We start from the raw sequence: 13897 nt of genomic DNA on the forward strand, positions 1-13897 counted from the left end.
ATATATATATATATATATATATATATATATATATATATATATATATATATTGGTTTACAGTATTATTACTTTTCAGCATTAATGTTGTAGCAAGGATGTAATAAATAAAACCGTGTCTACCTTTGCCCTTCCTTTTCTTATAAACTTATTACACGATACTCATTTTCTCATTAAAACAAAAAAAGGATATAGTAACAGTTTATAACTAACAAGATATATGTATCTATGGCGCACTTGTGACATTACAAAATACATCTAAAAATATGTCCTGTGGTGCATGCCTTGTAACATTACATTACATAAATAAACGTTACGTTGCAAAATACAACACTTAAATCATCAGAAGAGTGCAGTTATCCCAGAAATATACATAAATATACAGAATCCTTATAGAAAAATTATCGCAACATGGAAAATAATGTATAAATGTATAACTACATATGTAAATATGTATAAATGTTGTATAATAACATGCATAATAATGTAACAAAATGTTTGGAGTACAATATCTTAATTATGATGTGTGTCTGTATACATATACGTATACATGGGTTATCCGATTCTTTCCTTAATATAACTCACAAAATACCTTTAATGTACACTAATTAATAAAAAATATGCATTTACGAACTATAACATGATCTAGAAATGTTATGATATACAATATTTTAAACATGCTGTGTATGCAGTGTATATATATGTGTATATACAGGGTGTCCCACGTAAGACGAACCAAAAGAAAAATATAAGTAGAACACATAAAAGTGAACAAAAATTGTATAGGTCAATTTTCAAACAACCACGTAAAATTTCGAGATATTAATTAAAATAGTTGGACAAATTAGAACACGCGACGCGACAGCGGTCAGCGAATAAAATGGACGAGCGCACACATTCACGCACACACGGAGCTATCAATTTCCGTATGCCAAACGGCCCACCACTCTGGCTTATAAGCCCACGAGCAATTGTCCATTTTCTTCGTCGACCGCTGCGAGCCGTATGTCCCGCCTGTCGCGTTGCGCGTTCTAATTTGTCCAACTATTTTAATTAATATCTCGAAATTTTACGTGGTTGTTTGAAAAATGACCTATACAATTTTTGTTTACTTTTATGTGTTCTACTTATATTTTTCCTTTGGTCCGTCTTACGCGGGACACCCTGTATATATGTATAATATGGGTACCAATTTTTCCAACCCAATTCTCTCCTTAATGTAACTCACAAAATATATTTCATATATATTAATTAATAAAAAATATGCATCAATTTACGGACTATAAGATAATTTAGAAATATTTTGTCCTCCCGACTGCATTTACGATCGTATTTTCCCAAAGTTTATCTTTCTGTGTATACCGATGATATTACCGTGAAAAAAGCGAACTGTTCTGTGGCTTACATATCTTTCCCTTTAATTCTTCGCTCCGTTAGATATCTCTAGAACGTGAAGTATGACATCATCTACTGTTTTCGTCGTCAAAAGGGATTTCACTGTATCATCTTCGATTACTACTGTGAACAAAAGCTTAACGTTTTCTCGTAGCCTTTCAGTGAAGGCTACACAAGATTCCGATGTTACTGGCTCATGTCCGCATCTTCTAATCACAGCTTCGAGGACGTCTTGTATCGGAGCTTCTGGCCAACCAAACAGCTAACAATACATACAATTAAGATAGAAAACAAATATTAATATAACAATAAAGTCAAGTCAAACAGTATTTGTTTTAATTTTTATAATTTTTACCTGTAACGTTTCCTCGTCAATAAGTATCCTTAGGAGATCTATGATAGCCTTCAATAGCTCATCGATAGTAAGCGTCCTAGATTCGCCGCTTTTCGTTTTAGCCGCGGCGATCGTCGCAATATTATATAATTGCGTTTGTAGATGCTTCCTCTCGACCTCGTTCATAACGTCTTCCAACAACTCCCGATGTTTCGCCCGAATATGTCTCATTAAGCAATCCTGCCGAATAAACACTCTGTTGCACTCGACGCAGGACTGGGGAGGCTCGCGCCTGTGGGTATTGAGATGAGCTTGCAGCGACGACTTCGCCGAGAAGGCTTTCGAACACTTGTCACATTTGAACGCTGAAACAAAACGTACATCCGTATGATAACATAATGTAATAAATTACACATTTTCTCTAATCGCGTCCGATCGCTTACGTTTAATTCCCGAATGCAGTAGCGAGTGCTTTACCAGATCCTCCCTACGTGTGAAACCTTTGCTGCAAATTTTACACGTGAATGGGATCGCTCCTTCATGCACAAATTTCTTGTGGATATTTAAGCGTGCTTTTCGATTAAACGCTTTACCACACACGTCGCAGTAAAAACCATTCTCGCCAGTGTGGTGAAATATATGCGCCCTTAATTGGGACGCCTGTATGAACGATTTGCCACAGTACTGGCAGACATGTGGTTTTTCGCCGGTGTGGGTACGTTGATGACGATTCAATGTTTCACGAGCGGCGAACTTTCTCTGACACTGAAAGCGAATTTCATCCACGAATTTCAGCATTCGCATATGAAAGAACGTATTAACGATAGTCGAAAAACTTACAGACATCTTATCCATGATGCCAGCTTGCAATAAAATAACACATTTACGGAAAAGTGCCATGTTATTTCTATACTTACTCTCTGCTCAAATGAAACACAAAGCGACATAATGTCACGCCGAAATACTTACATATTTACATTCAAATGGCTTCTCCCCGGTATGTACACGACGATGCTTCTTCAGCGCCAACGCCGACAGGAATGTTTTCGGACACAAGTCACACTGCACGGGCCGTTCGCCCGTGTGCATGCGCTCGTGTATCAGCAATTGTTGACTCGTGAAGAACTCCTTCGGGCAATACTTACACGGCTTTTTTTGCCGTTGCGGAGTTCCAGCGTGCGTGCGCAGATGTTCTCGCAAGTTATCTTTGCGCGTAAAAACTTTCTTGCAAACCTGTAAAGTATATTGCTTATTCGTATTGCACGGAAAGTTCAAGCATATTCGAATAAAGCCTATCAATGAGAATTCTACTTACTTGGCAACTAAATGTATTAAGTATATTGCCATGACAACCTGACTGCATTATGTGTCGATTTAAGTGGTAGCTCCGGGAGAAGTAGGTGTCACAAGGCTCACATCTGAAAAATTGTGCAAAATAAACACCAATAATGCGTAAATAAGCACAATGACGTGCTGATTTTTCTAATTGACTACGTCGAATATCGAGACTGCTGATTTTATGTGCAACGCACTTGAAAATTTTGCGATCACCATGTGTTGTATAGCGGTGTTTGTTCAGCTCTTTCTTATCGCGGAAAGAAGATCCGCACACGGTGCATGTGCAAGAATCGCACTTCCAGTGTATAACAATAATATGCCTCTCCAAAGATACTTTCTTCTTAAAGCTAAGCTCGCAATGGTCGCACTGGAAGTTTCCACCATTGTGTGCAGTTTTTAAATCCTCTGCACAACAGTGACACTGCGTGACAGGTACTGGTTTAATCACAGGTTTATCATTGTTATTTTTTTGATTCCTGGAGTCAGAATCTATGAAGAATATAATCACATATGTAGACTATTTCACTATGAAAGCAAACAGATGTTATATTGACCATTATACATACCCTCCTCAGTAAAATCTGGGAGAATATAGTTTTCATCTTCCTCTTCTTCTTCTTCTTCATCCTCATTCTCTTCTTCTGACTCATAGTTCTCCATATTATTTAATTCCAAAATATTGGTCGAATCATCTTCCTCTCTACACATGTCCAAATGTTCTTTCAACATCTGTCATAAAATCAATAAAAAAAGAAAATAAAAATTGTGCATACAAAACATAATTTAAAAAATAAATGAAAATTGACTTACATCTTCAGATTGGAAGACACGGTGACATGTCACACACTCATAATCAGTTATAATTGATATAATCTGACAATTTTCTGATATAACTGTCAATAAAATAAAACAAATATAAACAAAATAAAAATAAAAAGGAAATATTGACAAAGCAAAGTTCAGGAATAATGTAATGTGGCAAGTTACTTGCAGCCTATGCATTATACACAAATAATAAATATAAGATATATACACAAGAGATATCTCAGAATATATTTAATATTGTGTGAAAATTGTTGGATTATGTACAATTAATTCTAAATCCAAACAATAGTCAAGAATGTATAACTTCTGAGATATCATGCATTTGTATGTATATAGAATTTAACTACCTCTCATATCATCTGCATTGGCTACTACGACAGCTTCACTCTGTGACACATTCGCATCTGCAAAATGTTTAAATAATGTTTTGCTTCTTGATGTTATATTAATATTATAATACATATATATATATATACAATACAATAATGCAAAATTACCAAATAATATCTCTGTAGTCTCATCTTTTATGAGTATCTCGGTATCATCTAGACTTATAATATCTGTAAAAGAATTCATCATATCATCTATACAAGAAGAAATAAGGGTGTATGTAAAGTTTAACCTGAACTATTTATGAGAAATATCAGTAGGCAAAGAGAGAGAAAAATAAATACACAACATAAATTACATGTAACAAGATATACTCTGTAGGAATTTCGTAATGTTTATGTATTCAATTCAGACAACCCAAGGAGAGTCGATTTTACGGTCGGTCGCGTGTAATCCATACTTCCGATAACTCTGTCAAGATATATAATTCGATGCATGTGTTGCACAAACAAAAAACTCAGACTAATTGTTCTCACTCACCTATTTTTTCTATCGTTTCTGCCATCGTGTCAATGTAATTATATCGCAATAACGTCTCTTCGCCGTCCCTTTTTCCCGACTCCTAGGAGGGACCTTACTCAGCGAGCCGATCTCCGATTCGCTTACTTGTTGCTTCCGTTCCAGTTTACGAAAGTCAATGAGAATCGATGACAATACGACGATGCGTATCGAACTACTTTTCGATACGCCGAACGTGGCGAGGAAAACGAGCTTTGGAGATCCTTAATACAATCTGCAAAGGAACTCGCTAACACATTCGCCCCTGAAGAAATAAGCCCTTTCAGCCTCGACGCCGCGGAAAATGGCCTATGTCAAGGGGCGCGTTGTCTCTTCCACGCGTCTACATCCTCTCGCTTACTTTCTCCTTTACACTAGGGAATTTCACACGACAATACATGAAATATCTATATTGAATTATGCACTTTTAAAAACTGCGTTGTTACACTTTCTGCACTTAACATGAAATAGATATATCACATTAGACTCGAGGAAAGGAAAGAGAAGAAAAATCCCGCAAGGAAGTGTAGAAAGTACAGTTGAAAAGAGTAGAGATATCACAAATATGCGAATAATGATTTTCACATCCATTCGCGAATAAATGAGATGTGACGAATACTAAATTCATACAGAGGCTAAAAGAAAGAAACTTTTCACAGTCGGCATAATCAACTATACAATTGAAACTGCTCGCATGCGCAGATTGTGACTGCGACAGAAGAGACGGTGAAAGCAGTTATGCACGCGCAAGACGATCTAAACCTCATCCTCCGATTCGCAACGAATCACTCGTGGTGCACGATGAATCATTCGTAGAAGATATAAGGTATGAACGTGCTCATCGTGTACTTTCTCGTTGGACATATAGCCTCGATTTTCTTCCTTTGATTTTATTCGATTTCTTTGCTACATCTCACTCTGAAGTTAGGCAGAAGCTCGTTTTTCTCTCTCGACACCTCCGTCGACAATAAACCAACTTCAGACTCAAATGATGTAGATTCACGTATGGCGCCAAATATGATTAAGTTGGTGGAAAAAAAACACATTTTCAATGACTCATGTCTTAAATTCTCTTTTAGCTAATAGCGTATCTAAAAGTGGCTTATAGAAGGCCTATAAGCCACTTTTAGATGTATTTTTAGCGATAAAAGAAAGTTCGAAATATGAGCCAATGAGTTTTGCAATTTTGTATTGAATGGGATAATTTTTTAAAGCAATTCTCGTAAAATAAATTGACTCATTGAATACTGGACGCATTTTGAAGTTTATCGAAGTAAGAGTAATAATGCGACTTTTCTTTGACTGAATATATCGTACTTGAATATCCGTACACACACATTTTATGATTTTTAGCATGTTAATCTTCCATATTATCTTTAATTTTACGTTTTTTAACATTATATTTAATCTTACGTTTTTTAACAGCTAGCGAGCTGTATTCAATCTTCGGAATGTGTCAAATACAATGGGTGCGTTCAGCGAACTCAACAGTTGCACAACAGTTGAGTAATTCGTCAATGTAATTGGTCTAAAGTTAGAGATTTAACAGTAAAGGCTATCGCACACAAATTGACATAACTGCATATGCATAGCATAAGATCGTATGGACCAATGAGCATCGAATATTAAGCATCGAACACCAATATGGCTACTTAATACTCGATGCTCATTGGTACATACGGTCTTATGCTATGCATATGCAGTCAATTTGTGTGCGATAGCCCTAAGGACCAATAATCACTGATCGCTCACTGATCAGCTATGTTTTCTGAACGCAGCCAATAATTTCGTGTCGGGATACCTGCAAGCATGGTGTGTGCGCGCTCGTGGTGTATAGGCACGTGTGCATGAATGTGTGAATGTACGAGCTGTTAATTCTATCGTTATCAAATGTTGTTTCAAAGGTTCTTTATTTGACCGATGGAGTTGCGGGCAAGAGTCATCCTGGAAGAAGAACGGAGATCTTTCCACGAACGTGTCGTTCGATATTCTTCACGCGAAGGAAACGTTACGCCATGACGCGCACATCACCGCACAGCTGTCATTCGTAAACAACGTAAGCAGAGCGGTGTCAGGTAACCACACGAGTATTCTGTACCTTGCTTTACAAAAGGATCACGTTGAAAAAGCTCCTGGCCACAAAAGCTAGCTTGTACTAGCATTGTATCGTGTTAATTAAGCTTGCATTTTATCAGCTGTCCTTTGAGGTTATAGTCCTGCCTGTAATATATAGGGTGTCCCAGAAATCTGACTTTGATTATTTTCGAAATAAAGAAGTAGTACTTTGATAATTTCTACATTAGATTATATCAATGTCAACTACAAGCTCCAGTGATAAATTCTATGATAAATTTCTGAATTTATTAAAAAAAATTGTCTTTATGTAGAAATCAATAAACATTAACTCTGAAATAATATCACATCTGTATCATAATTTCTCATTCACATCATTGTTATAACTTCACTCAATCATTCAACAATGTAAAATACATTGTATATAATAGTTGCATCATTGAGTAAAAAATTATGATGTTGATGCAACGTTAGTTAGTCTATTCGAGAACATATTTATCAAATATTAAGGGCTCTCAAAAGTTCATTAGAAGTTATCAATAATTCCATTAGTTCAAAGGATGAGTTATTTCACAGAATAGAGAAACTTTCAATATTTTTGTAGATAAAGATTAGGTGAATCATAAAGTCAATATTCCTACAAAGAATATCTTCTTTCTTTTTCTTATCCAGATTAGTCAATTAAGACTAATCTGAAGGTCTGTTCAACCCTACCTATGAAAACATGGAAAATACTACTTTCTCTTCAATCTTTCATTCATCTTTCCCAATGTTTATTTGAGTTTTTAGAACATTTTAGTGTCAAGTTCAACTTTATTATATAAATATTTATCAATTGAACTGAATATTTCTGTAGTCCAGGACTCAGCGCAAGTATAAACAAGCAGCTCGTTTGTTCCTGAAGTCAAAATGTCTGTGACAGAAGAGAAAATCCAGGAGTTGAATCGACAATTCCTGGACTTTATGAGCAAGCCGGAGAATATCGATACAACCACGAAAGAGATTTACGAGGATCTATTGGACGAGGTCCTGATGGGTTTTGTCTTTGATGTTCATCGTACCACGAAGACTGGCAGTTCCGACGTCGAGGAGGGCATCCCTGATGACGAATCCTATGCCATTGTCGGTAAGCAGAACCATAATAATTCTGTATTTACATTCGTTAGAGTTTTGTTGAAATCATACAGTGAATTACAAAATAGTTCAGATACAATGAAGTTGAGAGTTTACCAAACTATCAAAAGTGAGAATCACTACTGACGGGCTTGTGTTTGTTTAGTAATTATATTCATTATTAATATTATTTAGTATTCTTAATGATATTTTTATTGTATAAGTGTTTATCAGTAACAATTTTGGATTTTGACAGTTTTGTGAGCTCCCAACTTCATTGTGCCTAAATTATTTTGTAATCCATTGTATGTTTACTACGCTGCTTTTGATCATTCTCTATTCACACAACTATTATTTATAATACAATACTAATTATCTATGTTCCAAAATTAGAGTCGCAGAAAACATTCTCAATAGTTGATATCACGTATGTTTTTTTCCAGATTCGCCTGGTCTGGACGTATTCGGTCAACATCCCGTGAAAAAGTCACAAGAGTGCATTTGCCCAAACTGCGACCGCAGCGTAGCAGCCTGCCGATTCGCCACGCATTTGGAGAAGTGCATGGGCATGGGTAGAAACAGCTCGCGCATCGCGTCGCGACGCATCGCTAACAATTCCAAGGACCTGAGCAATTACGGCGGCATGATAAGCGACGACGACGACGACGTCGACTGGAGTCTGACCAACGATAACAAACGACGACGTCCGCGCAAGGACCGCAACGGCATGAACAAGCGTGCCAAGCAGCAAAAACAGCAGCAGCAACAAGCCGGCGGCGGAAGCACGCAACAAAGGAACGGCGAGGCTATGGGCGAACACGCGCATAGCAGCAACGAAAACTCGCCGTCGAATTATGAGAATATGTCGCTGATGGACAAGCGGGCGCTTCTCACGCAGATCTGTGGCGTCGTGTCCGAGCACACGAAGAAGCTGTGTACCCGCTCGATGCGTTGTCCGCAGCACACGGACGACCAACGAAAAGAGATGCGTGCGAATCTAGAGTCTGGCAGCCAACAAGACAACTTGCACGTGGACGTGGACACATACGAAGAGGCCGACGGACAGAATCTGCGAGAGGCTTTGGCAAGATGGGATAGGGAAGGTTCCAGCCACTCCAGTCCGGCTGACTCCGCATCTACCACGTCAACTTCGTCGATCAGTCGGAAACGGGAGACTAAATCGAAGGGTAAAGGCAAGGGATCGAAGCGCGATCGTGGTTCTCCGATCTCACAGGGAGACTGAGGAAGTGGGTGTATCAGGTTCATCTCGCAGCGACAAAGAAATGTACAATAATGTTCCTAATCATTGTATATAAAGCTGAAAATTTGCTGTATATAAGGCTGAATTATGAAGAAAAAACGAGACGAAACGAAGTTTGTGAAAACGAAACTTCTAAATTTGTGAAACTTATTGCAGAGTTTCATCTTTCGTGTCGTAGCGCATGATGATTACGATAATTAATTGATTACGCGTGAATTAATAATAAGGAAATAAAATATAAAAAAAAGTCGGAACAAGTTTGTGTAATATACTTAGTCCTAAGACTTTCCCACGACGTTCTTTTGTAATTTTTATTTTTAAGAAAATATATAGATAGTCATAAATTTAAGTAACAAATGCCAAGTATTTATTGAGTGTCCTCAACCATGAGTTATTCCATATTCCTTAGATCTTTAAAGTTAACTCCTATGAAACGTATAAAATGCTCATGTACTCTGAAAAGATGATTTATATATTTTAATATATGCTTGCGTTTTTATTAATGCGTAAGATTATCTTTTTAGTTTTGCGTTATCATATTTTGTGTATCACCAAGTTTCAAATCTAAATTCAAATTCAGCGGGTTTTGATGATTCTGCACTCGTAGCACTTACTTCTGCTGAAAAGAACTTTTAATGCACTTGATAATTTTCGCTACAATTGAGATAGGCCGCGTTCCGTTTCACGCATATGCGCGCATTTATCTATAGTTCGTGTTACGTATATTGTAGGCAATGTGCGCATAATGCGTGAAACGGAACGCAACCATAGTGGTAGTTTCAACAGTGGATCAGATGCCCTTTTTTTATACGAAACAATCGACGGAATTCAACAGACAATGCCATATGTTAGCTTAGACAGAAGTCATAAAGGGACGTCTACATTGGAAGTAAATAGCAAGAAGTAGGAAGTAAGAGTAAGAAATTGACCAATCATAGTTGATTATTCTTCTCACATTCGACTGTGGTTGGTCAATACTCTTACTTCCTACTTCTTGCTATTTACTTCCAATGTAGACGTCCCTTTAATTGACTTTTACTTTTTTTTTGCTTTTCTGCCAGAGTGTGAACTCTCTTTTATATTTACGGTTATAAATACATGTAGTTGCGTTCAGTGTTGTGTGTGAAGTAAATAAAAGTGCGAGAATTCATTCTACATTTTAGACTTTTTACACAATAAAGTCAACAAGGTCAAAATGTTGCATATAGAGATTATAGGAGGAATTATAAGATGCATTTTTGCTGGTGAAACGCCAGGAATAGCTCGCGAAGTATGGGAACGAATCGAGGAAACTGTGGTAAATAGACGACAATGATATCTAACCTCAAATAACGTGTTTACTGTCCACTGAGATTTTCCTTCATTTTCTTTTTAAATTACTTCAGTAAATCCATCGACAATTGAGTTGATATTAGCATTTTAATTTGTTGATATTTTTATAATTTTATAGTTCAAGAATTAATCGTAACATTTCTGACATACGCTTATCATTTCAATATTCATGCATCACGAATAATTAATAATTATAAACGGAATATTACGATTAGACTTTTAATAGATCAATTTTTGTTATTCAGGGAATTAAACAGGATGAATATTACATCATACATAATGGCCGGCTTATGCATGAAGATGACATCTGTCATGGTTATATGACTATTGTTCCAAGAACATTGGGTGGCAAAGGCGGCTTTGGTTCCATGTTACGTGCAATCGGCGCACAAATAGAGAAGACCACGAACCGTGAGGCTTGTAGGGACCTGAGTGGACGTAGATTGCGTGACATAAATGAAGAGAAAAGGCTAAAGGCTTGGATTGAGAAAGAGGTCAAGAGAAAGGAAGAGATTGCGGAACTAAAAAAGAAGAAGCTAGAAAAACTATGTGCCGAACCAAGACATGAATTTAAGGATCATCGTTATGAGCAAGAGAGATCAAAGCTGACAGAAAGAGTTGGAGATGCAGTGGAGGAAGGTTTCAAAGTTTCTGTTACAACTGGTGTAAAGAGAAAATTGGAAGAGGATGTTAAGCCAAACAAACGCAAGACTATGTTAGACCTAGATATCGATTCCGATGAATTGGATACTTCAGATGACAGTGATAGCGATAATATGTCTTCTACAAAGGAAAGTAAGATGACACAGCAAACGTTGAATGACAGCGGACATTCTAGTGATGACAGTGGAGAAGTCGATAAAAGCACAACAATTCAAAGTAAACATTCCATAACACAAACTGATAATCACCCAAACAAAACAGTTCCATTTATAGAGCCAGCAAATACCAAATATATCGATGAAGCTGTGGAGAATCTTAAACAAAAATCTGTGGATTCCAGAACAGAAACAGCTCTATAAAAATATAACAGATAAAGTTAATTAAGTTGAATTAGAATAAGTTTGAGTAAGGTATGAGGTAAAATTGTGTTTTATGTTGGTTTTACAACATAATACAATCACATCTTATAACACATCTTATAATCACATCTTTATTAAGTTTTAAAATTAATTGTTGTTGTTATATTTTATAACAAGTATTCCCTATTTCAAACGTTTATTCTTTATAATAGAAATAATTTAATGATATCGACGTTCTAGAAATAATTTGAAAGTATCGACGTAAAATTATAAATACGGATTATGAACATTTTTCTTTTTGTATATATTAAAATATCATAGAATAAATTATATTGGCTACGATTGATACTTGAATTTTCTTTCGAGTAATTCATAATTTTACTATCTGATGATTTTTGGCAAATCCCAAGCATCCAGTTCGGCACTAAGCTTTATCCCGATTGCGAATAAAAACGTTGATGTGACAACCGACCATAAGAAATCGTCGGCAAGCAATCGCTTAAACACGTACTTCTGCGTCCAATGGTAAAGTTCCGCGATGTATTTCGCGCTAATAAAGACAAAATTATAGCATTCTTCTCGTGGAGTCTTCAACTGTACTCTATCTGCAGCATTTATCAAGAATTAGTTATAAGGGCGTTGACAAATCTTCCATTGTTATAAAAGATGTAATATACTTACGTCTAACGAAACTGCAGGGACAAACACGGAAATAAGCTTTACAGCAGGTTTTTCGAAATTTGAGCTGGAAGACCGACGACATCGTTTTACACACGATTTATTTCGTAATTTTATATATTTTATTTCGATTGATATTTACCATGTTCGTGATAGACATGTCGCTATCTTTGTTTCGAATAAACTCCGATTTATAAACTTTACAGCAACGACGACGTAATAGTCTTATCCACGAAAATCATTTTGAAGATTTTTAACTGTCACTTCTTAATGTTTCGGATCGCAGGTCATTCTTTGACAGCAAACTCGCTCGAATAGACGCTCATATTTTGTTCGACTCTAAACATTACAATGCCGTAAAAAATCATGGCGAAACTGCTTATATTAAAAACTTATACTACAATTCTAGACAAAATTGTAAACTTGTTCTCGTAAGACTCGTAAGAACTTATGAGTGGTGATATGTAAGCTACGACTTTACGATTTACTTAGATATATTTGCTTAGAATTGCAGCATTAATCTGGTATTTTGCAAGAAGGAAATCGGCAAGATGTTCTTCTCGCGAAAGGCACGGTCATACATCGAACGATGGATAGGTAACATCATAAGCTGAGCGCCGTAGCTGAGCGAATTATAAAGTCAGATCAACCGAGCCATAATGCACGTTTTGATACGGTAGAGATAAGGTGGCGGCGCATACAAGATTAGTGAAATCAACGTTAGCCACCAGACCGTAGTCCGAATGTTGCACCTGACAAGAGACAAGGTTCGAGATTGGTACATAAGTTGCAATAAGTTACTGCAGCCTACGGTAAGAGTATCTTGCGTTTCGAGAAATATTACATGCGTACGCTATATAAAATTAGTACTGATTATAGATTGAAACAATAAGTTTTTCAGTTTCCGGACAGAATGCGATGTTTATTGTGTTGTCTGGTACATTTGTGCAGTATTTCCATGGTGTTCTCCACGAGTAAGTCCTTTTATTTTTGCGTCGACTAAAAATTTAAGGATTGAATTTCTTCGTAAATATTGAGTCATTTGAAAAGTTCGATTTTTGTTTTTCTCAATGGTGACCTGGTAGGATCTCACAATGGCGGTGATTACTTAGTCGACGAATAACTTTTCTATCGAATACAATAAAGTTAGAATTCGACTTAAAAAATCGAAATAAACATTTTGACTGACCTGACATTTAAAATATAAACATACAATCATTTCACCAAGATAAAACTTCTCTGTTGGAGTTTTGATAAATACTGTAAGATCGGAGGATCTATATTTAAAAATGATATTACAACAGACTTAACGATCTGTACAGCGGATGTGACGAAACATCCAAATTGGATGCTGTTGGAACATACAAAATGTGGGAATACCAATAGCGACCGTATTATCGGCGGTAAGAATGCGAGCCTGGGCGCGTATCCTTGGATCGCGAGAATTGGTTATAGCGGTCCTAGCACGGGCGGCAAATTATCCTACAGATGCGGCGGCAGCTTAATCAATCAACTGTATGTAGTCACGGCCGCCCATTGCGTAACGAATCTGCCCGACAGGTATTTCAGTTTTATTGCTAAAAAGAGGGAGAGAGAGAGAGAGAGAGAGAGAGAGAGAGAGAGAGAGAGAGAGAGAGAGAG

At 36.7% G+C, this 13897-nt stretch overlaps 5 protein-coding genes across 8 annotated transcripts in view; 3 read left to right on the forward strand and 2 right to left on the reverse strand.

The window, feature by feature from the left end:
* Positions 1 to 808: 808 nt before the first annotated feature.
* LOC116842672 (protein suppressor of hairy wing) lies at positions 809 to 5145 on the reverse strand. Of its 2 annotated transcripts, XM_032812217.1 has the most exons (11): positions 4760 to 5145; positions 4387 to 4449; positions 4237 to 4293; positions 3875 to 3957; positions 3631 to 3793; positions 3259 to 3553; positions 3042 to 3144; positions 2696 to 2959; positions 2170 to 2491; positions 1748 to 2091; positions 809 to 1654 (listed from the first exon to the last, which is right to left on the reverse strand). In XM_032812217.1, exons 1-11 carry the CDS (start codon positions 4782 to 4784, stop codon positions 1415 to 1417), a joined length of 1959 nt encoding a protein of 652 aa, XP_032668108.1. In that variant the 5' UTR covers positions 4785 to 5145; the 3' UTR covers positions 809 to 1414. The 2 variants fall into 2 exon arrangements, with proteins under 2 accessions (XP_032668108.1, XP_032668109.1); XM_032812218.1 differs by lacking the exons at positions 3875 to 3957; positions 4760 to 5145 and having other exon boundaries at positions 3631 to 3764.
* A 348-nt stretch (positions 5146 to 5493) lies between these two features.
* On the forward strand, positions 5494 to 9577 carry LOC116842677 (ataxin-7-like protein 3). 3 transcript variants are annotated; one of them, XM_032812225.1, is made up of 4 exons: positions 5494 to 5603; positions 6682 to 6852; positions 7707 to 7976; positions 8407 to 9577. In XM_032812225.1, the coding sequence occupies exons 3-4, from the start codon at positions 7760 to 7762 to the stop codon at positions 9204 to 9206; spliced, it is 1017 nt and encodes a 338-aa protein (XP_032668116.1). In that variant the 5' UTR covers positions 5494 to 5603; positions 6682 to 6852; positions 7707 to 7759; the 3' UTR covers positions 9207 to 9577. The 3 variants fall into 3 exon arrangements, with proteins under 3 accessions (XP_032668116.1, XP_032668115.1, XP_032668117.1); XM_032812224.1 differs by lacking the exon at positions 5494 to 5603 and adding an exon at positions 6474 to 6589; XM_032812226.1 differs by lacking the exon at positions 5494 to 5603 and having other exon boundaries at positions 6543 to 6833.
* A 676-nt stretch (positions 9578 to 10253) lies between these two features.
* LOC116842607 (replication stress response regulator SDE2) lies at positions 10254 to 11924 on the forward strand. Its single transcript, XM_032812032.1, has 2 exons — positions 10254 to 10521; positions 10802 to 11924. The coding sequence occupies exons 1-2, from the start codon at positions 10420 to 10422 to the stop codon at positions 11576 to 11578; spliced, it is 879 nt and encodes a 292-aa protein (XP_032667923.1). The 5' UTR covers positions 10254 to 10419; the 3' UTR covers positions 11579 to 11924.
* Positions 11709 to 12881, reverse strand: LOC116842608. Its single transcript, XM_032812033.1, has 3 exons — positions 12399 to 12881; positions 12260 to 12323; positions 11709 to 12183 (listed from the first exon to the last, which is right to left on the reverse strand). The coding sequence occupies exons 1-3, from the start codon at positions 12414 to 12416 to the stop codon at positions 11960 to 11962; spliced, it is 306 nt and encodes a 101-aa protein (XP_032667924.1). The 5' UTR covers positions 12417 to 12881; the 3' UTR covers positions 11709 to 11959.
* A 92-nt stretch (positions 12882 to 12973) lies between these two features.
* LOC116842715 (CUB and peptidase domain-containing protein 2-like) overlaps positions 12974 to 13897 on the forward strand; it is a 7664-nt gene continuing 6740 nt past the window's right edge. The window contains exons 1-3 of the mRNA XM_032812311.1: positions 12974 to 13068; positions 13158 to 13230; positions 13579 to 13816. Coding sequence (XP_032668202.1) covers positions 13000 to 13068; positions 13158 to 13230; positions 13579 to 13816 — 380 coding nt within the window. The 5' untranslated portion in view covers positions 12974 to 12999. The remainder of the gene's footprint in view (positions 13069 to 13157; positions 13231 to 13578; positions 13817 to 13897) is intronic.

This window comes from Odontomachus brunneus, unplaced genomic scaffold (genome assembly GCF_010583005.1).
Source record: "Odontomachus brunneus isolate Ranch 3 - 2012 unplaced genomic scaffold, Obru_v1 Obru_scaffold_026, whole genome shotgun sequence".
NCBI classification, from domain to species: domain Eukaryota; kingdom Metazoa; phylum Arthropoda; class Insecta; order Hymenoptera; family Formicidae; genus Odontomachus; species Odontomachus brunneus.

Excerpts from the sequence above, each read along its gene's own strand:
- LOC116842672 (XM_032812217.1), bottom strand. The coding sequence starts at position 4,784 with ATGGCAGAAACGATAGAAAAAATAG. Across the intron at positions 3,145-3,258 it reads GGTGATCGCAAAATTTTCAA|ATGTGAGCCTTGTGACACCT; the intron begins GTGCGTTGCACA and ends ACAATTTTTCAG. Across the intron at positions 1,655-1,747 it reads TTGACGAGGAAACGTTACAG|CTGTTTGGTTGGCCAGAAGC; the intron begins GTAAAAATTATA and ends ATGTATTGTTAG.
- LOC116842677 (XM_032812225.1), top strand. The coding sequence starts at position 7,760 with ATGTCTGTGACAGAAGAGAAAATCCAGGAGTTGAATCGACAATTCCTG. Across the intron at positions 7,977-8,406 it reads CGAATCCTATGCCATTGTCG|ATTCGCCTGGTCTGGACGTA; the intron begins GTAAGCAGAACC and ends GTTTTTTTCCAG.
- LOC116842607 (XM_032812032.1), top strand. The coding sequence starts at position 10,420 with ATGTTGCATATAGAGATTATAGGAGGAATTATAAGATGCATTTTTGCT. Across the intron at positions 10,522-10,801 it reads AACGAATCGAGGAAACTGTG|GGAATTAAACAGGATGAATA; the intron begins GTAAATAGACGA and ends TTTGTTATTCAG.
- LOC116842608 (XM_032812033.1), bottom strand. Across the intron at positions 12,184-12,259 it reads TCCCTGCAGTTTCGTTAGAC|ATAGAGTACAGTTGAAGACT; the intron begins GTAAGTATATTA and ends TAAATGCTGCAG.